At 53.2% G+C, this 25,630-nt stretch overlaps 1 protein-coding gene across 6 annotated transcripts in view; it reads left to right on the top strand.

Moving 5' to 3' along the window:
* The window catches only part of SEZ6 (seizure related 6 homolog), a 99,617-nt gene that overhangs the window by 39,328 nt on the left and 34,659 nt on the right, over positions 1-25,630 (top strand). The window contains exons 1-2 of one of the 6 annotated variants that reach the window (XM_067022079.1): positions 14,989-15,005; positions 15,139-15,270. The exons of 1 other annotated variant lie outside the window; for it this stretch is intronic. In XM_067022079.1, the coding sequence (XP_066878180.1) occupies positions 15,216-15,270 (55 nt within the window). In that variant the 5' untranslated portion in view covers positions 14,989-15,005; positions 15,139-15,215. Of the gene's footprint in view, positions 1-14,988; positions 15,006-15,043; positions 15,271-25,630 lie in introns of those variants that run through there. 4 more of the 6 variants (XM_059046330.2, XM_059046329.2, XM_067022080.1 and 1 more) reach the window with 4 other exon arrangements.

The following is a 25,630-nucleotide window of genomic DNA, read 5'->3' on the forward strand; positions in this document are numbered from 1 at the left end:
CCTGTATATGAGCCTCAGGTTCCTAACTTGTAATATGAGTGTAATCAGCCTCGCCCCTCAGGCTGAGATGTGGGTGATGGTTGATAGACTGTAGGGCAGAGCGCTGCCCAGTCAGAACTGAGGGTCCCCGAAGCTGAAGCGGCTTCCAGGAAGCCCCCTGGGTGGGGGGCAGGGAGGATCTAGACAGCCCCTCACGTCCTGCCCCTCAACGTGCCCGCCCTGCCCAGAGACCCAGGCCCAAGGGTGAACCCCCCGCCTTCACGCTGCTCAGCACAGGGGTGTCCACCGGTGATCCCGTCTCACCTAATAAATTCCTGTCAGAGAAGCAGTCAGGGCCTGGGAAATAAATAATTATATTTAACATTTTGTAATAACAACAATTAACCAGTAAATAATGTCCTTTAAACTGCAAATGCTGGAGTAAATTAATTCTTCTAATGAGCTGTCACGCACGGAAGAAAAAAAGTCCCCGTTTCCTTTGGTGCCACGAGGCTGCCGTGTGAGCAGCTAGGGAAGCTCACCTCGGGCCCCGGGAGCTCGTTACCGGGAAGCAGGCAGCGCGGATTTCCCGGGGAGTCAGCCGGCCTCGCCTGCTCCCAAGTGGGCGCTCCGCCGCCACCACCCCCACCACCCCCCCCGCCCCTTGCGCACCCAGTGCACCAGGCCGGCCGCATTCGCACCGCGCACTGCCAGGTGCCGGCTGCAAAGGAGCAGCGCGGAGAGCATTTCAATTAAAGACGCCCCCCTCCCTCTCTTTCCCCTGCCTGGGCAGCCTAAGCCTCGAGGTGGCCCGGGCCAGGAGCCGAGGACCGAGCTGGGGAGAGAAATCAGGGCGCATCCTTAGTCTTTGCTGCGTGACCTTGGAGAGCTTTCCTGCCCTCTCTGGGCGGGGAAGTCATAAATGGAAATGTGAAGCTAATCAAACCAGATGTGATTACTTCTGAGCTCCCCAGAAGCCTGTGACCATAAAAAGACACCGAAGAGTAAGGCAGCTCTTTATGTACTGAATCAGAGTAATCTCCAAGATATATTGTCAGGTGACAAAAGCAAGGCACAGAACAGTGTGCGGGGCTATGCTACATCTTGTGTATTAAAAATGGGACTAAAGAGAGAGAATATGTGTCCCTATTTGCTTGTATATGTGTGGATAGGAAACGCACAATACCACCTGCCCTGGGAAGGGGAACAGGGAGATTGGGGTAGGACGGAGGATTTTCAATGAACCAGCTTATTTTTTGTACCTTTATTTTTTGAATCATGTGCAGGTATTGCCTGTTCAAAATATAGAGTCACACACATCAGAGGTCACCTTGTCTCTCAGTAGCTTTCAGGAGGTGGGAGCCACAGGGGGCAGCTGAATTGAGATCCCAGCTGAAACCCCTCCAGAGACAGTGCTGCCTCTCTGATAACCTCTCCTGGAGACAAGCTCATGAGTCCGGAAGTGCTTCCAGGATCTATTCCCATTCCCTCCTGCTTTCTTTGGAGTTTCTGTCTTCATGCGCTGTATTTGGTGGGTGAAAGGGTTGATAGATGCAAAATGGGGACGGGGGGTTGGGGGGTGGTGAGGAGCAGCCACAGTACAGAGAAGAGGGACTGCAGGCAATCCCAGCCCTCTGGAGCATATAGGCCTGGGTTTGAATCCGCATCTCTCACTCCCTAGCTGTGTGGTATTGTATGTCACTCTCCATTGCTAGGCGTCAGAGTCCAGACATCCCGGCCTCCCTCAGGGAAGACGTAAGAGGCTGAGCCTGATGAACAGGCGTCCACCCCCACAAGATTCAGCTCACGCCCTTTGCTCCCCAGGACAGACAGAAGACCCCCTTCACAATCCAGGGCCGTCTGGCCCCCAGACCCAAGCCTCCCCTGCTGCACTGCCCAATCCCAACCCCCAAAGGAGGTAGATATATGGCCTCCCTATGGCTGGTGTAGCTTGGCCCACTTAGCACCTAAATTGTTCTCAATCCAAACAGGCTCAAGGTAGCTGGTGGCTGAGAGATAGTGTTGGAGGCAGACAATCAGCCAGGCTCAGGGCTCAGTCACAGCCCCTGGGGGGCTACTATGAGGCTGGGGGTGAGGCAAGGGGCAGAGCAGCAGGGCTCCCAGCCCCCATCGCTATCTGACCAACTCCCTTTTTCTCTGTTTTGTATCCTTACGTTCCTCATTACCTGTCTCCTGATTTTATTTTATTTTATTTTTAAATTTAGTTATTTTTTATTTTATTTATCTTTGGCTGCGTTGGGTCTTTGTTGCTGTGCACGGTTATATTTTCTCTAGTTGCGGAGAGCAGGGGCTACTCTTCGTTGCAGTGCGCGGGCTTCTCATTGTGGTGGCTTCTCGTTGCAGAGCAAGGGCTCTAGGCGCTCAGGCTTCAGTAGTCGTCGGGCTCTAGAGCACAGGCTAAGTAGTTGTGGCACACGGGCTCAGTTGCTCTGCAGCATGTGGGATCTTCCCAGAGCAGGCCTCGAACCAGTGTCCCCTGCATTGGCAGGCTGATTCTTAACCACTGCGCCACCAGGGAAGCCCCTGTCTCCCGATTTTAAAGAGTTTCTTAGCTAAAATATATTTTTAAAGCCCTGACCTTGGCCATTCAGAACTGGGCACCCAAGGCATGGGGTTCCAGAAAGACGAGGCACAAGAGAAGGGGAAAGGGACCCAATACATGTTGAGCACCTGCTGCATCGTGTTAATCCTCACAACCTGTGATTTGGGTAATAGTATCTGCACTGTAGAGACTAGATAAGAGAAGTTCCAAGAGGTTAAGAGACTTGCCCAGGGTATTGGACTATAGTGATTGGGCTAGAATTTGAACCCAGATCAGCTGATTCCAAAGTCACATCTCGCAACATCCTGCTGCCTGTCCCAGGCCCCATGCCTCACCACCTAGATAGACTAACACGGTTGGGGAGAGGAGGGGAGTAAAAGCTGAGGTGCAGGAAACTGGCTAGCTGGCCTCCTGACTCATCTCCTCAACACCGTCAGCTGAGTACCTGCAGCATCAGGTGAAAGTTCAGGGAATAATTGCTGATCGTGAGACTTCTGGGGAGGCTCTCTTCCCTGGCAGGCTGGGGGAAGAGGAATGGTTTCATTTAACCAGACAGGATTCAGGCAGGGGGAGAATGAGGGGATCTCTGATGGTATGTTTAGGACAGAGTGCTGGCTAAGGCTTAGGGAAGGGGGTCTAATAGACCTGGGTTCAAATCCAGACTCCATCACTTACAAGCTGTCTGACCCAGAACAAGTTACTTAACCTCTTTAAGTTTTGGTTTTTTTCTTCTACAAAATGTGGAAATTGTTTCCTCTCTTTGGGCTGTTGTGCGGGTTAAGAAGATGAGGGGTGTAAAGTTCTAAGCTTACTCGCTGGGCATAAAGTAAGCACCCAATAAATGGCTGTTTCTGTACGGGTGAGCTTTTTTGCTGCCGTGCTAGACAAACTCCATCTCCAAGACCAAGAAGGGCAGTTATCCTAGTGCCTGAAATAGGCAGACTACCTCTGTGATTCTCAATTTGGGAGGCAGCCCAGAAAGGCCTCCAGGCTTGTTTTTTGCAAGGGCCAGCGGAAAATCGGAGCTGAAGCCAGCAAAACGAGGTTCCCAGCCGCAGGTCTGAGTCAGCTCCTCCTGGGTCTCGGGGTTCAAGAGCCTTCCACAAGGTCACACAGCCTCCCAGTCACCCTGTCCTCCATACGACTGCCCACTTGGCCTGAGCTCTCCAAGGACCCTGAACACCTGTGTGCATGAAACACCAGCTGGGAAAGAGGAGTGCTTCAGTGATCAGAGGAAGCTGGTCTCGGCCACGGGGAAATTAAAACCAGCTTGCCCAGCGCTGAGTTACCATGTCGCCTGAAATCAGATCGATTTCTTGGGCTTGTTGTGACGACAGTGTTGCAATTGATTCGTCTAGATGGCAAGGAGTTTATCTATCTGGAGCTGTCATTGATCTGAATAAGCTTCTAAAATAGCCCAAATACCTGGTGAGGGCGAGGTCACCACCAACTCTGGTTCAATATTAATTATAATAATGAACAGGCATGAGGAGGGTTGGTTCGTTGCTTGCCCTGCAGGGCTGGCCTCTGTGAAGTTTGATGTTTAATATGCATTGTGGGTCAACCTGTACAAAGAGCTGGTGGACACTCCTAAACTGAGGGAAGTTTGCATGGGTGGTGATGATGTTCTCTGCCTCCATGGGACAGAGAAGGCACTGGTGCTGCTGAAACAGGCAAGATTTAGGTTAGACCTCAAGAAGGACTTACTAATGACCAAAAGTGGATGGATAGAGCATTTCATTCACTTATTAGACTGGACAAGTTATTTCTGAGTCTCTTTCCTCCTCTGTAAATTGGGGATTATAATACTTAACTTCTCAGAGCTGCTGCTACTGCTATTCTTGGCCAAAAAAATAAGACAAAACAAAACTCAAGGCCTCTTCTGGGCTGTCTGCTGGTTCAGAGAGAAGCAAACGGTCCTACTTTGGGTAACAAAGCACCTGCCCTTCTCAGCCTTGACAGAGTGAGCATTTGGTCAGTAGAGTTATTATTATAATAATTATTAATTCTATGATATTTACTGAGCACCTGCTACACGCCTGGCCCTGAGGAAGAACTAGGAAAGAAGCCGTGATTGCTTTGAGGAGACCTGGGTTACTATAGGAAGCAAGACATCCCACTTGCTGGAGACTCTCAGGGGTTAGGGAGAGCCTGCTCTCTGGGAGACAGCTTGGAAGGCAGGCAGATGGACGTAGGGACCTCATGGAATGGGTGCAGGTCCCAGGCAGGGTTACCCAGCAGAAGACATCTCTGCTAAAACTCAGTCCACAAGAGCCCCTCCAGAATAACATTCTTCCAGGAAGAGGAGGATCCCGCCCTCAAAGGATCTAGCAGAAATGTGATTGGACTTCGTGGTTCTGGTCTGCAAGAAGCAAAGAATAACCAGCTGACTCCCACCGCCTCTGAAGACACCAGCTGAAACTGCAGCAAGAAACATGGAGGTCAAATCAACATAAGGCCTTTCTGGCTGAGGTTTGGAAAGCGGTGAAGGAGACCCTGGATGGAGAGACTCCTGTGTCTGTCTGGGAGCCTGGCCTACTGCCTTCCCTGTGACTTTCCTGCCTCTGTTCCTACAAAGCTCTCCTCTTTCCTCCAGCTCGGTAGCTGGTGGAGACCCCCATGGCCAGCCTTAAGAGAAACATCAGAAGAAAGTTAATAGCGAAATGCTCTGGCGGATCTAATTGATTTTTTTCCTATTGGTTCCCTAATATAGGCAACACTGTTCCTGCCGCTTTTTTGGGCTGGAGATTATGTCATAAATAAAGAGATTTGCTCCCTATATCCATGTGCTTATCTTTAATAAGTTAAGAACTCGACATGCTTTAGGAGGACTTGAAATAAGCAAAGGATCTGGTGGTGACGGCTTCAGCTGTGGCAGTGGCAGCCGCAGCTTTATTTCAGCAGAGGGGGAGGGAGATGGCTGAGGCGGGTGGTGGGAGAATTTGCATTCTTTGGGCTGCACCGGGCCCAGGCTCAGCCGGAAGAAGAGAGGGATGGGAGGGAGAGCTGGGGGAGGAAATTCATGGTGGCAGGTGTGGCAAAATGGCTGGACAGGGCCCATGAGGCTGGGGGTAACATGGGAGTTAAGAGTTCAGGTTCTAGAGCCAGGTAGCCTGGGTTTAAATCCCAGCTCCGTCGTTGCTTACTAGCTGTGTGACCTTGAACAGGTTACTTAGCGTTTCTGTTTCCTCATTTTACAAATGGATAATAGCATCTACCTTAAAAGTTGCTGTGAGGATGTTTAGAACAGAGCCTGGCAAGGGGTATGCGCAGACAGTATGTTAGCCGGAACAAGATAGACATCATCTAACTCAGTTCACCTGAACTGCTGCGGAGCCTCTGCCATGCGCCAGGCCTTGGCATGGGCTTCACAGATGAGTGAGACACAGCCCAGCCCTCGTTTCATGGAGTCCAGCTGGGGACCCAGCCCCTGTGACTGGCATGAACTGGGCAGCAGTCCTGAGTGTCCACACCAAGGGAATCCAAACAGGAAGTGGTGACCCCTTCCTGGGGAGGCTGCCATCCTATGTCCCTGTCTTGAGGCTCACTCACTCTCTAGTTCCAGACATCCCACAGATTTACTAGCATTCCCTTCAAGCTGACAGTGAACAGAAACTGTGCAGCATGTTCAGAAACAGCTCTACTCAAGACTGAGCACGAAAAGAAAAAAAAAGACTGAGCACGATCACCACCAGGCACTGTGCACTTAATGAGTGCCAGGCTTTCTCTCTCCTTGTCTCATTTAGTCCTAAGCACCCCTATGAGGACAATACTATCACTAGTTCCCATTTGACAGTTAAGGAAACTGAGGCACAAAAAGGTAAGGTGATTTGCTTGAAAGCTTACAGCTGGTAAGGACCAGGATTTGAACCCAGATCCACTGACTTCCCTTGCTCTAAACACTGCCCTCTATTCCTCACGCTGCACTTATAGTCACAAGCATTAATGAAGCACATATAATATGCAAAACCCTAGGCTAAGGGCTGAGGGGATAGGAAAATATAATGAGCATTTATTGAGCACCTACTATGTGCCAAGCAGTCCTACAGGTTATCTCACTGAATATTTCTCTGAAAGGCAAATAGCATCATCTTCCTTCAGTTTTTAAAAAAAATATTTATTTATTTGGCTGTACCGGGTCTTAGTTGCGGCATGCGGGGTCTTCAGTTGCAGCATGTGAACTCTTAGTTGCGGCATGTGGGATCTAGTTCCCTGACCAGGGATCAAACCCGGGCTCCCTGCATTGGGAGCATGGAGTCTTAGCCACTGGACCACCAGGGAAGTCCCTTACTTTCCTTATGTAAAGAAGTAGAAGCCCAGAGAGGCTCAGAGACTTGCCCAAGGCAAGCTAAAGGCTGGGATGATTTGAACCCAGACCTGACTTTGAAGCCTGGGCACCGTTCAGGATGCCCCCCAGCCTCTTGATGAGCAGTCTTCCTTTCCAGAAGGCCTTGTTCTTGCAAACCACTAACATGATCTCGGAGCAGCCAGCAGGCCTGCCCAGCCCTACCCAAGAAGTACCAGAAACTTCCTTTCCCCCACTCACTCAGAAGATGGAGGGCAGGCCCAACAGCGTTAAGCGAATCAGTTGCTTATCCTATAAGTGAGGAAACAGAGCTCCTTAGCACCTTGACATCCTCACTCCTTCCCTGATAAGGAAATTAAGGCTCCAACAGGGGCCAGGTCTTGGCCAGTGGGGCTGAGACCAGAATCACGCCTACCTCCACTTCCCAGTGGTACATGGGGCCACCTCAGCGATCCCAGGATGCTGCTCACCGTGTCCCATCAATTTCTGCAGCTCATCTGAGTGGAATTAGATGAAATTCTCCCTTCACAGGCAATTTCAGAGGGGTTGATTGTCAGTGTAGAAGTTTTCAGTGAGGGGCAAAGTCAAGAAGCTGTTTTTACCCCCCTGCAGATGGGCTAGAAGTGGAATCCTTCTCCCTCCCATAGGTCTTGGGTGGCCTCGTGCTTTCCCAGTGGGAGCTGGTTTCCCTCTCAAGCCCACATTTTGCCCACTCCCTCTCTCTTCCAGGCCCTTGTCTGGCCCTGCAGATTCTGTTGCTTTAAAGATTGGTGACCTCACAATTGGTTGCCATAGAGACCATTGTGATGTCACAAGCAGAGGACAAGTAGTTCAAGGAGTGAAGGGTGGGAGTGCATGGCTGGAATTAAGGGACATTTGTGATTTCTTTCCTATTTTCATGCCCAGAAAAGGTAGTATCTGGAACTGGATTCTGATATCTGAGGGAGACCTGATCAATTTTCCCTGTGTTCTCCTGGGACTGAGATGCCTAAGAACCCAAAAGAAGGACCAATGAAAAGGGACATCAGAAACACTCCCCACCTTGGGGCTCTCAAAGGAATGAGATAGATGCCAGGAGGAACCGTGTGACTGGAAGATCTCCCTGGAGAGGATGATGTTGCTTTGCCTTAGGAAGCTTGAACCATTGGAGACACTTAGCCTCTAGGGCTTTCATTGCCCTGTTGAAGCACCTTGTACAAATGGACATGCTTTGTTTCAGTGTGTTGAGACTCTATCTCCCCTCCCTGGACTGGGAGCTCTGCCTTTCCAACAGGCCACTAAAGTTCTGCCACAATAAACGTTCCCCCATTCAGTAAACAAACGAGTGAGAGGGTGATGAATGAACTGGGTAGGAGGTTGGAGGAAGGCAGAATGAATGCATGGACAGATGAATGCCTGGACAGATGGGCAGATGGGGAGCCTAGAGGTCATGTGCAGCCCCCTGAGCTTTGGAGCTCTACACCTGCCTGCCTCTCTAGCTGCATCCCACCCCACACTTCTTCTTCTCTATGATCCAGCCACACTAACCATCTCTTAGTCCTACCTACCACAGGACTTTGCACATGCTGTTCCCTCTACATGGAACATACTTCCCATCCCTATTCAATCAAATAACTCATACTTGTCCTTTGAATTTGTATTCAATCACTACCTCCTCAAGGAAGCCTTCCCTGACTAGGTCAGCTCCCCAGTGTGGGCCTCCACAGCCCTGTGAACCTCTCCTGAGCATCTGCTACATTGTAGCTTTGCATTTAATCAGGTGGTCTGCACAAGGTCTCCCATTCTAGACAGTGAGCTCTGAGCAGGCTGGGGCAGTGTCTGTTTTCACTCACCTTTTTATCCCCATCACTTAGCACAGTGGATACTTAATATTTGTCTAAAGAATAAGTTGATAAGTAACCAGCCCTGCCCTGCCTGTTCCAAGTGGCCCACCATCCATGGACTGCACCAGAGGAGAACATCTGGGCATAGACCTCCTGGAGGTGAGACCAGGGCAGCGGTCAGAGGTCCAGTGAACCTGAGATCCCTCCCACAGCTGCTCCTGCAAAGGCCCACTGGCATCTATAGCTTTCTGCTCTGCCTTGGTATTCTGTGTATCTTGGTTGGACCTACTAACTAGCTACAAATCACTTAGCCTCCTAGAGCCTCAGTTTCCTCATCTGTACAGTGGGGACAATAACAGTACGTACTTCATAGGGTTGCTGTGAGGATATAAATTCCCCAGCTCAATGCCCAGTAATAGTTAATAATAAATGGTGCTGTTATTCTTATTTTTAGAGATGAAGTACAGCCCACTGGATTCAGGGCTAACTTCTAAAAAAATGGGGAATATACCAAATTTTCATAAATGTGCTTTAAATGCATGTGGCAATCTTTTTGAAGAGGAAATACTTAAAGCCCTTCTGTAAAATATGAACCAGCTATGAGCCCGTCCTTTATGGAATTCCAAAGCTTCATGCCTGAGTTTGCTTAAAGGGGAAAACTCAATTATCCTCTCACATTATTCAAAGCAACCCCCTAATCTTACCTCAGGCATTAAAAAAAAAAGGGTGGGAGGCATTCTTCTACCCCCAGCCATGGCATGACCCAGGATAAGTACTGTCAGGGGCAAGGGCGTGAGGTCAAGAAAGTGGTTCGTGCCTCCCCCATCCTGTCCTAGTCCCCGGAGGTAGGTGGAGCTGGCCTTGGGATTCTGTTGGGTAGAAGGGCTCTCCCTGACAAAAGGAGACCAGCTTTTGGTCAGTTGGTACCTCCTCCTTGCTTGTCGTATGCATAAATACTCTCTGTCTACCACTGACTGAGATTCCAGGTCAGGCCAACCCAGGTAAGAAGCAGGTGGGGCACTCTAGCTGGCTCCACATAGGAAAGAACTAAGATGCCTTTGAGGGGCATCCCAGGCAGCCTGGAAACTTTGTTCCCTCCTCCCCCACCCCCACCTCACAGTAGCCCCCTGAGGCCCACCTGATAGGAGCAGCCCACACAATGCATGTGGGGCCTCCTCCCCCTTTCTCAGGAGCTCACCGCCCCCCCACCCGTGACCCACTCCCTCGTCACATGGTCATCACCCTGGTACCAGGTCTGCAGCCTGAGCCATACCACTGTAAACCCAGTGCCTCTGGACAGATGTATTTAATGTAAGTTCAAGCACTAGAAATATGGAGTTCAGAGCACTTTATTTCTAGAGCCCTCTATCTATCACCTGTCTTTGTTCCCTCCCTTTCTGGGTTATTGTCTTTGGACGCTTTCCAAGCCAAGCCGCCTTGATTGCTTGGGGAGAAGAAGGCTGCCAGCATACTCCCAAGGTTTCTCTGGGTCTGGTGAGGGCAACCTTGGGGGACCCTTTCTTCTTCCTTCTGCATAACTCTGCAGGTGGCCGCACTGCCCAGGCAGCCTTGGCTTTTAGGAGTTGGCTTCACCAAGAGACTCTCCAAGTGCCAGGGAGCATTGAGGGGTGGTGGAAGTGGAGGCCTCATCCCCCAAATTAGGGAGGGTTCTGCTCAGGGTGAGCCTCAGGGTACAGAGGGGAGGGAGAAAGCCAGCTGTTCTGTTTTCTACACTGTGCCAACGTAGCCTGACACCAAATTAATAGCATTCAAATGAGATGCAAAGCATTATGCAAATCTAGAAGAGAAGGCCACTCTCACCGAGAGTCGTTCGGCTGTTGGAAGACCAGCACCTTGAGCCCTTTCCCAGAGGACCCCACAGGCTCCCTTCACTTTCAACCCTCAACACTTCAGCACCAGCTGGTGTGAAGAATCCGATGAGACTAGAGTGACCATGTCAAGGTCCTCTGATCCAAGGGCCACTCTGGTCTCACCTCCCAGGCACTCGGGTCCTCTTCCATTCTGAAATGATGCAGAGGCAGCCACAGAAGGTGATATAACCTCCCTCTGGATGCCAGAATTCCAGTTCCCCACTCATTAGCAGTGTATGCAAAGTAGATAGGGGGAGGGTTTGCATCTATTTAACTGTCCATTAAAACGGCCTCACACCCATCACCTCTGCACAGGCCCAGGCTTCCAAATTGCCAAGCCCTGCTGCCTGCAAGCACCATGTGGTCCCTGTGCCTGGTAATTGCTGTGGTGTTTGTTGAGCTGTATTTGCATTTGATTGTCATTTAACTGTCCATCTTTCTCCTTCAGTCAAACCGGGGATTGGGCTTCTGCAATTGATTATTCATTTTATTTTCAACCCCTCGGTGGGTTTTTAGAGTTTCCTTTATTAGTGCCACAAACATGAATCCTGGGACTTCAATCATATGGAGGGGGAAGGCCTCCTCCCACCATCCCAGGGCTCCTATGTGAAAATAATGTTGCCAACATCATGGATCTTAAGTCCATTCCCCAGTCTCTCTGTTTCAGCACCTGCCTCATTTCTGCCCAACCAGTGGCATTAAACATTTATGGAGCTGTGTAGGATCAAAGGCTTTGGCTGGGGGTGGTGGGCTGGCTGGAGGCCTCGGTCTGGAGATGGAAAGCAGCTCACATCAAACCCCCTTCTGTTGCTGTCTCTACCCATCCTGGGCTCTTGCAGAAGCTGATCTGGTTCTGCTTCTGGAGTGGGAACAAATACTCAGGAGTTAGGACTCCCATTTATGAGAGCAGAACCCTCCTTCTGCCCCTAAATTCAAAAGGTTGACTTTGGGTACTCCAGGAAGCCTGGCTGGAGCTGACACCAAATCCCAGACTGCTCCAGATGCTGCAGGGTCTCAGAGTCCCCTCTGAGGAGTGGTTTGAGGTGAACAGGCAGCAGTGTGCCCCTGGGAGTCTCTGGAGTGAGGTGGTAGCCCCTGCTCCTGCTTCCCTGAAATCCCTTGGCTCCATGGAAGATGTAGCTCTGGTTTGAAAGCTGTCTTGGAGGAGACTAATTTTCTTCTCCTTTCACTCAGAAAGCAAGTGTCATCCAGGCAGAGACCTCAAAATAAGTCACCAATGTGCCTGTGATCCCGCAAATTGATGGGCTGCTTGGAAGTGGGGACATGAGGCTGGCTTCTCCGGGGTGTGTGCTGGATGTCTGGCACTCTCTGGGCAGAAGCTATGAGGGTCCCTGAGGTTGGAAAGCCCCTTCCTCCCTCTCTCTGGCTCTCAGTCCTAATGCAGCCATTGTAACTCAGATCCCTTCCCCTACCTTCTGAGTCAGCAGTGAACCCCTCAGTTCCTATCACTAGCCATGGTACTTGAAAACCCACCTTAATAATTCTGGACTCCCTTGTTTGGGTGCAAATATCTTTGTGATGCGGTAACCCCTTCCATGTAGTCACTAAGGATGTCCTATGGCTCAGACGAACACAAACCCTGGCCCCAGCCTGCTCCAACCCTTCCTCCTACATCCCTGCAGAGACGCCCTGCTCCACCAGAACTTCAGTCTTCTCCCTGACCCCACACCATCTCGCAATTTCCACCACTTTGCATTTGCACAAGTCACTCTATCCACTTTGGATGCCCTCCTCTTCCTCTCCCCTGACTGAAACCTAAAGCATAATTAAGACTTATTTCAGGGAATTCCCTGGTTGTCCAGTGGTTAGGACTTAGAGCTTCCACTGCAGGGGGCACAGTTTCAATCCCTGGTCGGGGGAACTAAGATCCCACAAGCTGCATGGTGTGGCCAAAAACAAACAAAAAAAGACTGATTTCAGTCAACCCATCTGCTGTGTGAAACTTTCAATGACCTCCCCTCCCCCTCAAAAGCAATTGTCCCCTCTCCATTATCTCACAGCACTAATTTGGCACCAATGACCTGCCTTGGGCATGCCATTATTTATTCACAAATATTTATTAAGCATCTACTATGTGTGGGACACTGGGCTAGGTTGAGATTTGAAGAGACAGACATGTTCTGAACCTTCACAGAGTTGACAGCTAGTAGAGAAGAGAAGCAAGCAATTACATAGACAAGGAAGCCCAAGATCCTCTGGGGGTAAAGAGCCACGTGGAGGACACAGAATGAAGAGGAAAAATGAGACCAGTAAAGGGAGCCTTGCAAGTCTCCCCAGGCTGCCACTTTCAAATGTGTATATGACTTGAGTGCACTATAAACCTGTAGCATAGAGCTGAATGTTCCCTAAGGCATCTTATTGTCCTTAATTTGTGGGTGATGCTGAGATCTGGGGAGAACGGGCCCCTTGAAGGGCATGAGAAAAGGTGTTGACAGAAACACTACTACTTCCCAATTTGGTCCAGGCTCTGCCTCAACCTAACTGGGAACCCATAGCACAGAGGCCCCGTTGACTGTCTTCAGGAGGGAGGGATAGCCCAGGTACATATTCTTCCCATGATGCAGTACAAACCCATCCTCTGAGCTCAGGGCAGAGTGATGCATTCTGGGGTTTGTAGTCTTTATTGGACCCCCTCCTGAATGCCTAGGTTAGTTCAGGTGGTAGAAACCATGATATGACATGTTCCTGAGCTTCTCCTTCTTGTGCCCACCTCATCAAGAAGCCAAGCTGCCACCAGCCTCCAAATCCCCATGACTCATCCTGGCACACAAGGTTCATCCCTGGGTCATGATTCACCCTCCTCTGCCCAAGCTGCTTAGTTCAGAGGAGCCCAGGAATCAAAGAGGAGTTCAGGAATACCTTCAAGGAGGAAAGGAAGAATCTCATGCCATTTGCCAGTATTTCCTCAAACTCCCCTCATCCACAAAACCTTCTACCTCCCTCCTCTGTTGGCAACCCTCTCCCTCCCTCCCTTCTGCATCTTCTTTCCTGGCTTCCTCTCCCTACCTCTGATTCTTTTGTCAAGTCCCTTCCCTTCTGCCATCCTTCTGCTACTGCCCTCTTTTTTCTCAGCTTCTTGAAACAATGGTCCAGAAATCCTCTCCCAGTGACTCCCTCAGATAATTCTACATGCCACCTGCCTGCTGCCTGGGATTCTTTGCAGCGATCAAGGTAGCTCCCCAGAGCCCACAGTAAGACGATCTAGAGAGAATCTGATAAGCTGAGCTGGAAGATTGTGGAGGCAGTAAGGATAAAAAGACTCTGAGGAATGAGCAGAAGTCTTGCCACTTGCTTCTAGAATGAGGTCAGGAAGAGCATTGGACAATGACTGGGGTCTGGAAGCTTTGGAGAGGAGCCAAGTTCATGTGAGAAGAACTAAACAGAAAGCTATCCTTCTCCCTGGGGGCCACAGGAAGTTCAGCCCTCCTCTCCCTCTACAGGGAGTAATAACATCAGTCACAGGGTCATGTCCCATTTGTCCATTGAGGCTCTTCAAGTGAGCTCATCCTTGGAGCCTGAAAAACCTCTGGATCTAAACATCTGCCTCAGGGATGTGACTGCCTCTTTGCTGCCCCATGACTCACTGGGGCTCCTCAGCCCAAGCAGAGTCTTAGAAGCTTGTTCTTCTATGCCCTTGAATGGTACAGCCTCCCTGGCTACTCCCGTGGGCCTCCTTCAAGTCTCTATCTAAAATAGCCCTAGGGAAATGCCGTCTCACACACACCCCATGCCTGTCCCATTTTCTCCACCAGTTCCAGGAACCTGGGCAGGGATAGGTGTGAAGGGTCTGCTCTCACTGGCTAGCATTGTGGCTTCTCTGGTCCTGTAGGGGGGCCAAGGCAGGGTACTGGAGATCCAGGGCTGCATGGGGACCCAGGATATTACCTTCAGCTTCCCACAGTTTGACCAGGTTGGCTCCTGCCAAGTGTAGAATGTCTTCCCAGGACACGAGTACCACTGGCTTGTAACTATAATATTAGAATAATTAAGCTTTTCTGTGAGCACAGTTTGCTGCTGCTGCAGCTGCCTGGAGCCCTGGCATTTATTGAACACAAAGTAATAAATTATTGTCCTTTGTACGCTCAAAAGCCATCTTCATTATAGGCGCAGGACGGAGCTGCCACAAGGGCATGCGGGCCTCACCAGCTGCCTCACTCGCGGACGTCTTCCCAGGTCACCCTTGGCGCCTTCAGGTACCAGGATGGGGTGGGGAGAGATGGTTAGAGGGTTGCTCTCTCACGGAGAATCGGGTTAGAACCCCACCTCCTCAGCAGGCTGCTAATGGGGGAGAGGGCAGCAGGCTTGGCTGGGCGTGGGCAGCGCGGAAGGGCGGGGGCCGTGTGCCCAACATTAGCAGGGAAGTCCTTGCCTTGAGCTGGAGGCGGCGCGGGAGCCTGTGCTCCCGCCGCCGTGTCTTCTGCGCCTTTGCTTGAGACTTTACGGTAAACCGCTCCTCCCGCGCCCCCGCCCCCAGCCCCGCGCGGCAATCCCCGGCGCCGACGCCAGGCGCTGGCCGTGGTGCTGATTCTGTCAGGCGCCGGCGGCGGCTGCAGCCACGCTCCCTCTCCCCGGCAGGACCCGCACTCAAGCCCCGCCGAGCTCCCAGCCCTCCCATCGCGGCCCCGACCTGGGGCGCGGCCGCTACCGGCATTATGCGCCCGGCAGCCCTGCTGCTCCTGCCCTCGCTGCTGGCGCTCCTGGCTCACGGTAAGGGACCCCGGCGTCCGGCGGCAGGACTGGGCAGGGGCAGGGTCCCGGGGGTGGAAAGAGAGGACCATCCCCGCGCTAAGCTCCGCGCATGTGGCTGCCCAGCCCAGGCACCGCGCTCCGCCGGCTGCGCTGCCCCCTGCGCCGGCCGAGCCGGGCGGGGCACGGGCTCCGCGGGCGGGAAGCTGCCGCTGCTCCCGCCATTCGCACCCGGCCGAGACCTCGCCTTTAATCATCTCTCCGGATCTAATGGGATTTTTCAGCTGCAATTCATCACGCCACCCACTCCCCGCATACACTCACGCGTTCACCCGCGCGCTACCTCTCTAACACTCCAGGCGTCTGGGAGCGCTGGGGCGCGTGCCGCGGGGCCGAGCACAGGGCGGTGAGTCGGGACGGTCCCGTTGGCGGCCCAGGGTCCCGCCTCCCTTGTCGCCCGCCAAACTTCGTTCGACTTTGCCGCCCGTTCCGGGGCCTCTCACTGCGGAGCGACGGGGCCGGATGGCGGCCGGACCCGGATTTGGGACTTGGCTCACCTCTCTCCGCCTTGGCGCTGCCACGCGGGAGTCGGGATTTAGAGTACAATCCCAGGGAGAAACTCGGGGGGTCCGGGGACCCCTATCAGGCTCCTCATTCTGCCCTGGGCTGCAACAGCTGAGGTCCTGAGATAGAGACTCTGTCCTCCCCGGAGTCCTTTCCTTGCACCCTCCATTCTTGCACACGCCCGGACCTCCCTGCCTGCCGTCCTGCTCGGCCCCTCCCCACCCCATGGCCGCAGACTCTTCGCAGGAGGACTGGTACCTCACCCTGCGGTCCTTGGTCCCCCGCTTGCAGTCAGATCTCCAACTTCATCGGTCCTGGGTCGAGAGAAGCTTGGCCATGGAGTGTGCAGCGAGGGAATGTTAGGGAGAGGATGGGGGTTCTGTGCCTCGGGGAAGGAAGGTTTGCGACTCTCGGCGGGACCTGCCCTGGCTCAAACAATCGCTCTCAAAACTACGGACACCCACGTCTTTCTTCCACTGCAACCAGTGACTGGTGTGATCGCCGAAACCTTGCTTGGTGTTGGGACCCGCCATCCCTAGGAGTATGATGTGGAGGGAGGAGAAGGTGGGAGTTTCTAACCTCTTTGCTCCATCTTTCCAGGCCTCGCTGGAGCTCAGGGCGCTGGGGCCGGGGCCAGATTGGGCCCCTGGGCCACAGTTTTCCTCGCTCTGCGTCCCCAGAGGCGTGGAAGCCCCTCTCTGAGCCTCTGGCTCCAGTCACATGCAGCCAGGGGTGCTCTCTCTGCTCCCTGGCTGCCCATGCCGGGTTCTTTTGTGGCTCCAGGAACTCAGTGCCATGTGTTCCCGCTGCGGAAGAGGGAGAGTCCTGAACGCCCTACAGGGCCAGGGCAGGGAGAGGGGGGAGGAGAAGCTCGCATCCTGGCCCAGCTGTCCGAAAATGTCCCTGGGAGTTCGGGACATTTCTTGTGATTGGGCCATGTCCTTGTGCTGGACAGCTCCCTTGGGGTGCTGGGCCTGTGTGTGCCTCCTGGCCTGTAGTCCGAAACAGCCTGTGTGGGTGTGTGGGTCTGTGTGTGAATGTAATCAGGGCCCAGAGTGTCCGGAGTAGTGGGTCCGAGTGTGTCTGGGCTTCAGAAGGTCTGGATGTTGCATGAGGGCTCAGAAGAGAGTGGTGTGAGGAGTGTGTAAGGCCGCTAGTGTGTGGTGCAGCCTCTTCCAGAAAACTCCCTGCAGGGCTGGAGTGAGACTGCAGGTCTCCAGGAGGATGGCTGGTGTGGCCGGGGGTCCGGGGAACCTCGCTAGGCTTGTGGGTGTGAGCACGGAGAAGAATCTGTTCACTCTGTGGCAGAGAGTCTGTGTGTCTCCAGCCAGTGTCCCTCCCTGACCATCCGGACCTCTCCAATGCCCACGAGACCTCTTCCCCAAGGGGTATGTGGGATAGGGGTCTGCCTGCTTGGAAAGATCTTTATTTTCACTCCCCAAGGGAGAAGAGGAAGGAGCCTGGCAATGCCAGGCCTGAGGAGAGAAGGCCTGGACCTGGGCCAGCCCTAGCACACCCCTTCCTCCCAGCGGGGCTGCAAGGTCCCAGTCGTTTGGGTACTGAGTGGTCTCACTGGCAGGCAATGCATTTGGCCATCTCAGGGCTCCTGGGGGCTTCAGCAATAAGAAGGCGGGCCCAGAGCAGTAAAGACCTCGACCCGTGAGCCTTTGTGGCTGGGTGGTGCATCCCTCCGCCTCGTGGCCTCGAGAGGGGAGCCTCAGCTTTCCTCACATTTAGGCAGAGAGACACAGGCTTGGATGCAGCTGGAAGCGGCCCAGAAGTGGCAGGAGGCGGGATAGGTGGAGACCTCAGGGGCAGGGCGAGACCGTGCTGGGCCAGGCTCAACCCCACGGGTTCAGTCCCCTATTCCCTCTGCAGCTGCGGAGGCACGATAGGCCTGAGGCTTGAGGGGCGCCATGAGCCACCGGTGGTCCTCTCAACCCACAGTTGGTACCCAGCGATCCTGCCACAAGGGGAGAGAAAAGCGGTTTGGGAGGGGCGACGTGTGCTTGAGCCTGCTGTGTCAGTTTAATGATTTTTAATGAGCAATTATCTTTAGTCATTCTCCTAATTTCTGAATATCAATAAAGTTAATTAAACATTCACACATTCACATGTGTGAATGTGGCCTGGGGAGATTGTGAAGGTGGAAGCAGCAGAAACTGGGGTGGGGTTTGGGTCTCCAGAGGTAGAGGCTGCCTCCACTGGCTGTGTGACCTTGGACCTGATGCTCCCCCTCTCTGAACTCTGATGGAGTATGTGGTGGGAAGAGTGAGGGAGGGGACAGCAAGCAGGGGTTGCTCTCTGTGCCAAGAACTGGGGGGACGGTGTCTGGGAGGCAAGAAGAGGAGGAAGGCTTGGCCTCCAGGAGCCCTAGTGCTGAAAGAGTTAACAAACCAGGGCTGCCTTAACATAAAATGGTAATTGCCGTTTCCTGCAGACTCTGTGGTAGGTGCTGGAGTCTGACAGAATATTCCTGAGTCTGGGGGCTACAGCCAAAACTAGCACCAAGTCCTTCTCCCTGTTGCCCAGCCTGGCACTTTGGGGTAAGGAAGGGAGTGCTGGGGACAAGCCTCAGTGGGAGACAGTCTCGATTGCACTCAGAGCCCCAGAGGTTGACAAGGCAGGCAGGAGGCTCCCCTGGCTTTCTGAGGAGACTGGAGGGGAAGTCTGGGTTGGCTTTTTGCCCCTCACGGGCCTAAGCTCATCAGGCTAGGCAGGCCCTGGCAGCGGTCCCAGCCTCCTCAGCAGGGTGGCAGCTTAAAATGCCTTGGAAACACCATGGGGCGCTAATGGGGATTGAGGAGACACAGGGGCTGGGTTTAATTAGCAACTGGGCTTAATTAGAGCTTCTGTGCCCCTCCCACCATGGCTGCCTGAATGGTGGGGGGCTTGTCAAAAAACCTCCTTCCTTAGCCCCTCCCTCCACCCAGCTCTAGGCGCCCAAGTGTGCCAGCCTCCTCCCACCCTCCTTGTCCCCACCTCCCCAAGCCTTTTCAGGCCCCGTTTGCCAGGCTGGGCTCAGTTCAGGGATGCTGCGCCCCGACCTGGGCAGAGCTGTCAGAGCTGGGTACCCCAACCCCCAAATAAGAAAGAGGGTGTGGAAAAGGGCGTATAGGTAAGGATTACTTTATTGAAGCGCCCTCTCACTTCAGATGGTTAAGAGCCTCAGGCTACCTGTCAGTCCTCAGGCATGTCTCTGTCTTCTGTGGGTCTCCACCTCCTGGAGCGTTCAATTTAAGGGTGCACCAAACTGGTGGTTGCCAAGCCTGGAAGCACATTAGGGCCTCCAAAGGCTGTCAAGTCATGCAGATTTCTGGGTCCCCAGCTTACTGGCCTCCTCTCAGGGAGGAAGAGCCAGGCTGTGTACGTTAGAGGCTTGGGGGCAGGGGGTTGGTGTTGAGGAGACAATGCTACCAGCCCTAGTCACCAGCTGGGAGGTGGGGAGCAGGCACTAGGAGGTCTCCAAGACCCCTTTCAGACTAACTCTGGGGGGAAGCCAATTTACCCAGCCAGGCCAATCAGTTCCTCTAACTATCCATGTTTTCAACAGCTTCTGGTCTCTTGCTGTTCCTCCTGCCTGAAATTCTTTTCCCCCCCTGGGCCAACCTGGCTCACTCCATCTTATGCTTCAGGTCCCAGCTTAGTTGGCCCTTCATGCAATTCTTCTGCACATATTTATAGGGCATCTACTATATGGTTTCTCAGGGGAAGCCTCACCTGACCTCCAGCCTGGGTCAGGGAATTCTTCCGTGCTCCCACCATCCCCCTGGCTTTCCCCCATCAGCTTACCCATCTTGTTGGGTCGCTAGCACCTGATTGCCTGATGCTCCTTTCCAAGAGCAAGACAGAACTCAAAAACAAGGGTACCAAATCTGTTTTGCTCAGCCCCTCCATTTCAGGGCAGTTCTAGAATTCCTCTCTGGAAGAAGTTTAGGGTCAGCTGCCTGTTTAGAAAGGAGAGCTGGGTGCATGGCAGCTGGGACTGTGTCTTGAAGCTGAGTTTGCGTAGCAAGCACACTATTTTTACATAGATTGTATGTTAGGATTTTTTCCCTTTCCTAACGGTTGGCCAATTATCCCAACTGTAAATTATAGCCTTTACTTAGTTTTTCCCTTCCACAAATTAAGCTGTCACGCTATCAGCCTGAGGTGGCTTGGGGTTGGGGTTCTGATGGCCATTCTGAGAGGGCTAAAGCCTCTCTCCTGCTGCCCTAGTGCCACCACTGCTTGGGTCTCCAGTGGCACAGAGCCTAGCACATGGCATGCATTAAATACACATTGAATAAATTCATGAGCTGTGCAGGTAGGCAGCGGCAGAGTTAAGCCCAGAGCCTAGGCTTCTTGACTCGCTCCCACCTCATGTACCCACCACTTCTGCTGGCTGGGAGGGGGTGCTCTGCATGAACTTAAGGACTGAGACAAGGGAGGGGCAGCCCCATGTCTTCTGTCTTTATCACCTCCTCATCCGTCTCAGCTTCAGACACCCACACAGAGCTTGGAAGGACCAATATGAAACCTTGGGAGCAGCTCTGAGCCTGTCATGCTCTTGAATGAAAAGGTGGGGGTGGAGGAGTCATCCAGGACCACCACAGTTCATGTCCAGGAACCTTCCACAGCTCTGAAAAAGTGGCCCCTGCGGTGTATCCATCCCCTGGGGTACATTCATTCATCATTTCACAAACATGTTATTGAGGTATGAGGTCTGGCTCAGAACCCTCAGGGGCCAAGTCTTTCATTTTTAAGCCTTTTCTATTTTAATACAAGAGACTAGTTATCCCCACTTTACAGATAGGAAAACTGAGCTTCAGAGAGATTAAGTCACTTACCCTGGGCTTAAAGCCAATAAGTAATAAGACTACTCCAAAGTGCCTGCCCATTTTGCAAAACCTGGCTGCAGCCAGCACTGTGTCTACTCCCCCACCCTAAGGCAAAGCTTCAGTACAAGCAGATGGGAACCCAGAAGAGTATCAATATCCTAATAATAATAATAGCAGCAACAATAATAGCAAACATTTATCAGATACCAGCTATGTGCCGGGCACTGTACTGCTTTATATACGGTAGCTCATTTAGTCCTCATATCATCTCTATTTGATAGAAGCTATTATCTGCATTTTATAGAATGCCAAGTTCAAGCCCATGTTGTCAGACAGACCCAAGACATAAATGGCTCCTAACTTTCTTCTAGCATGTTTCTAATGATGACAATGGTTTATCTTCCTGATGTCTACCCTCAGTCCTTACTGATGTAGATTAGGGACATTTTATCTTGCTCAGTCCTTAGGGGCAGAGGAATAAAACATCTTTTCTGACACTTGGAGGCCAGTATAGGGCACGGGACTGGGAGTCAAGTGAACCCTGAAGTCTTGGCCCAGAGGCCAGTGACCTTGGGTAATTCTTATTCTCCCATCTTTTAGGAGCCTTGGTGAATGAGAATACGAGTCACTCCTCTCCTGCATCTGGGCTGCCCCACCTACCCCCACCCCTACCCCCACCCCCGCTGAGGCCCAGCCCCCAGGAGGGAAGGCCCAAACTTGCCTGAAGCTCAGATCTTGGACAGGACTGGGAACCAAGGCTGCCACAGCTTCCCTCCACCTGCCTACCTGCCACCCGGCTGCCCACCCTGGGAGGGGCGGATCGATACCGCAGCACCGGCAGTGCTGTTGGCCATTGATTGTTGAGATTTCTCAGGTGGGCTCTGGAGTAAACAAACCTGCTGCTTCTCCAACAACAATCCAGGGTCTCAGGCTGCAGAGTCTGCAGCCTTGCTGGCAGACAGGCTGGTGGAAAGGGGCAGGGTTGAGGGGTACTGGCTGGTCTCAGCAGGGACAAGGGGCTCTGCCAGGAGAGGAGAAGGAACTGAGTGTGTGGGAAGGTGGGCAACAGAGAGACTGGGTGAGGGTGCTAGGGTGAACCCTAGACCCTGTACATGCCTTGTTCAGTCAAACCTCTACATTTTTTTTGCTCAGCCATTTTTCCATACCTGGAATGCTATCCCTGGGTCCTTCTGTTTATTTCAGTTTGACTACCCCCTCTTTTCCTGATCATCCAGCCCAGAGGGCTCTCTCTCTTCTCTCAACACTACCACCCATCAGGAACTTAGCCTATCCATCCATCCTTCATCCACCCATCCCTTTTTCATTCAACAACCCTCTATTCAGCTCCTATCAGGTGCTTTAATAGGCAGAAATGCAACATAATCCCTGCCCTTAAGGAACTCATTTTGGAGGGGGAGCTGCCTTCTTAATAAACTCAGCTGTGACTGCCTCCCCAGCTAGACCACAGACCCTCTGATTTTAATTAAATTTAATTAGATGCTAAACAGCATCCAACCACTCACCTTCAAAAGGACAAGATATTCCTGGCCAGGGACTGCTCTGAGCCTCAGTTTCTCATCTGTAGCAAGTGAGCCTCTGGGATCCCCAGGCCAGGCCTTGCTTGGTGCCCCCCATCACAACTCTTTCCATCTTTGCTGGGTCTGAGTGTCTCTCTAACCCCCGAAGAAGGCAGAGCAGGTGCAGGGCCCTTCCTGCCACCAAACCACATGTGCTGGAAGATCCAAGCTGTGGGTCTCTCCCCTCCCCCAGTGCAGTCCCCAGGGGCCCAGCCGGAATCCTGCACCCATCAACCTCAGCATCTCCCTCAGTCCCACACTCCTCCCCTCCCCATGGGCTCCTCTCTCTACCCTCAGGACTCTCCTTCCAGCTGGTCATGTGCTGCAAGGGCAGAACTGCAGGGGCCCTGTGAAAAGTGCCTGAACCACAGAGCAACCCCCAACAGATGCTCATTTGCATGCTGTTTTACCCCCTTTGCATTCTCACTCCTTATAAAAGGCACAGAAGCAGACCCTGCCCCTCCCACTCTCAGCCCCATGCCTCCCCCATTCCAACCCCCATAGCTTCTCCCTCTCTCCCTCCCAGCCCAGCAGCTGAGCACCAGCTCCTTTGTGCCCCAGGCAGCCACCTGCTGAATGTCTGGCCTGGGTCCCACCAGCCAGCAGGTGCCTAGGGAGCCCCAAAGCCTGTGAGGGGGGGATATCATGCAGTCTGGAGAGCCAAGTCGTGCCTCTGGGAGGAGGGGGCAGCCCCAAAGGAAGAACATGATTCGAAGAATGCTGGTCAGGACACCAGGACTCCCAGAGTTTAAACCTGATACTGGCTCTTACTGGCTGGGTGACCTTGGGCAAACCATGTCACCTTCCTGTGCCTCAGTTTCCTTGGGAATTCATGGCATCTGTCCCACCTCTTTCAAAAAACAGCATCCAAATCAAAGAAAATCAGAAGGGGTGGTGACAGGGAAGAAACTGGAAGCCCCGCTTAAGAGGAGGGTCCTCTTGTAGCCAGAGCTGTCCAGCACCAGGAGGGGCTGGTTTTCAGGTCGTCACTGGAGGAGCTGGGTCAGAAGCCGGAGGAGCCCAGGGCTGAACTCCCAAGGCAAGGGTGGGCAGTGAGTGCCAGCTGGCCCAGGTCTGTCTACGAAGCTGAGACTAGCAGTGTAGAGGGATGAGGTTGGGATTAGAGTGCTTCTAAGGGCTTTCACCCTGGCTTGCTGCTCTGATGGACATTCTTAGATATCATTTATATCCAGCAAGGGGATGTGCTAGTGATTGGAAACATCTGGTCTGGCAGCTGGCAGCCTCCCTCTTGTTGTGAGGTCCTATTTTCTGGCTGGTTAGAGGAAATGGGGGAGAGGGAGTCACCTTCTTTTGAGGACAGAAGAGCCCCAGGCGTCTCCGGGCAAAGGTGTAAAGGTGGGACCAAACAAGGCATGCCTGAGAGAGGTCATTGGTGCATTTGCTTATCCAGCCTCCCCTGGTCCACCTTCCTTCACCGCCCACTCCATTCTTTCCATCTCCTGACAGAGCCCTAGCCTTGCTCTTCTGGGTCCAGCCATCTCCCTCTCATCGCCCCACCCTGCCTGGCAGCCCAGGCTTGGAAGAAGCCTGCTGCTCAGATGTGGGAGGGTGCCCTCAGCCTAGTCTCTGTTGCACCTGTATCCCTGATGCTACCTCTGGCGCCCCCTGGTCCTCCCCTGCCCTGGGCCTCGAGCAAAGGAGACTGTCAGGGACACAGAGGGAGGACTTAGCCTTCTCTACTCAAGGTGTACACACACCCCGTCTGGCAGGGTCCTTGGAAGTCAGAGCAAGGTTGAGTCAAGAGAGAAGACTGAGGGATTGGGGGCTGCACAGCTGGGTCCATCTGGTGTTCCCAGGGGGTCTGGGGGGAGAAGAAGCCCCAGATATGCAGGTAGCCATGCATGTCTGTATACATCTCTGCCTGGCTTGTCCATACGTCCCTGCATATCTGTAGCCTTCTGTCCCTATACCCTGGGACTGTGGCCCTGGGTGTAGGCACAGCAGGTCCCAGTTCGGTCTGGTCTCTCCCCTCCCCAGAGCCTGTTCCACTCTCTTCCTCCCCAATCTTGGGCTCCACTGACCCCTCAAGGAGACTTGAGCTGCTGCTGCTATTTTTAGCTGCTCTGCACCCCTCCCCTCCCCCACTCAGGCTTGCTGGGGAAGTGGGGAGGACAAGCTGATCCTCGGTAGCCTCACAGGCTGGGGTGCTGGGCTGGTAAGCCCCTTTCCCCTCGGTCCCACAGGCCATAGAAACAAGGGGAGTCTGGGATTGTCCACAGGTGCAGGGCCCATGCCCTGGGGCAGCTTAGGCCCCATGCCACCTGCCTGGGGCTAGGAGAAGGTTCCAGGCTACCCTCCCCCTGCCCCTTCCAAACCTCTAAAGGCAGATCCCAGGCCTCCAGTGATTCTTCCGCAGGCCATTTGGAAGTAAGGTAGGACCTCCTGCATCTCCCCCATAGAAGCTGGAGAGACAGAATGGAGTTCAAAGTGTGAGGAAGACAGGGGAGGGAGTATACCTGGATGAGGCTACCCCCCCACATACAGGGACTTCAGGTACTGGAGATGAGGTATATGGGGTCCAGTGACATTCAGAAGGAAAGTGGCAAGTCAACAGAGCACAGTTCCCTGCTCTGCCAGGCCCCCTCCACTTTTACTACTGCCCCCTGTGAGGCTCCATCAACCCCTGCAGTTGGGCACTGATAGTAGAGGGGCTGTGACTCTCCTCCTCACCCACCCAAAGAACCTAAAAAGCCAGGAACCAAGTACTATATGAAAAACCAGACAGGCCCAGAGAGGGCAAGAGAAGCCCAAGGTCACACAGCCTGTCCATGGCAAAGCTACCTCCATGCTGGAGACAGGGCTCTGACAAGGCCTCACCAGTCTCCTCAGCTTTCACAGCTCAGGACAGACATTCTAGTGACCTCCAGGGGAGAGAGAGCCCACCTCAACATTAAGGATCAGGGAAGCTGGGGGTCTAGGCGCAGCTAAATCCTTCAATCCGTCTCTTCCCAGATGTAGCTGACAAAAGTAGCCACAGGGCAAAGGTCACAAGGTCACTTTGGCCCTGGTACGTAGAGTGAGCCTCTTCCTCTGACCAAAGGCCACAGAATCTTGGGGCTACCGGGCCGGCCATTCAGCTCAGAGATGAACATAGGCACTGGGAGTAACCTCAGTAATGTCAGCTTTTGAACTGCAGGGGGGATTGCAGGGGCCTGGGAGGGAGCAACCGCCCAAAGATGCTGGTCTGGGGCCCAGGTTGGTACACGCTCTCGGGCCCTGGTACCTTGCTGGGCTCAGTGGCTTGGAGGGACTCTCCTTGGCAGGTACCTGGAATTGGGCAGGGGGCAGAGGACGGAGGGGATGGCCATTCCTCCCTAGACCAACCCCTGTCCCCCAGCTTCACCACTGGGCTGGGCTGAGCCGGCCCTGGTACCAGCTCCAGGGAGAAGGCCTTCACAG

The sequence above is a fragment of the Kogia breviceps genome, chromosome 19 (assembly GCF_026419965.1).
Source record: "Kogia breviceps isolate mKogBre1 chromosome 19, mKogBre1 haplotype 1, whole genome shotgun sequence".
Classification (NCBI taxonomy): Eukaryota; Metazoa; Chordata; class Mammalia; order Artiodactyla; family Physeteridae; genus Kogia; species Kogia breviceps.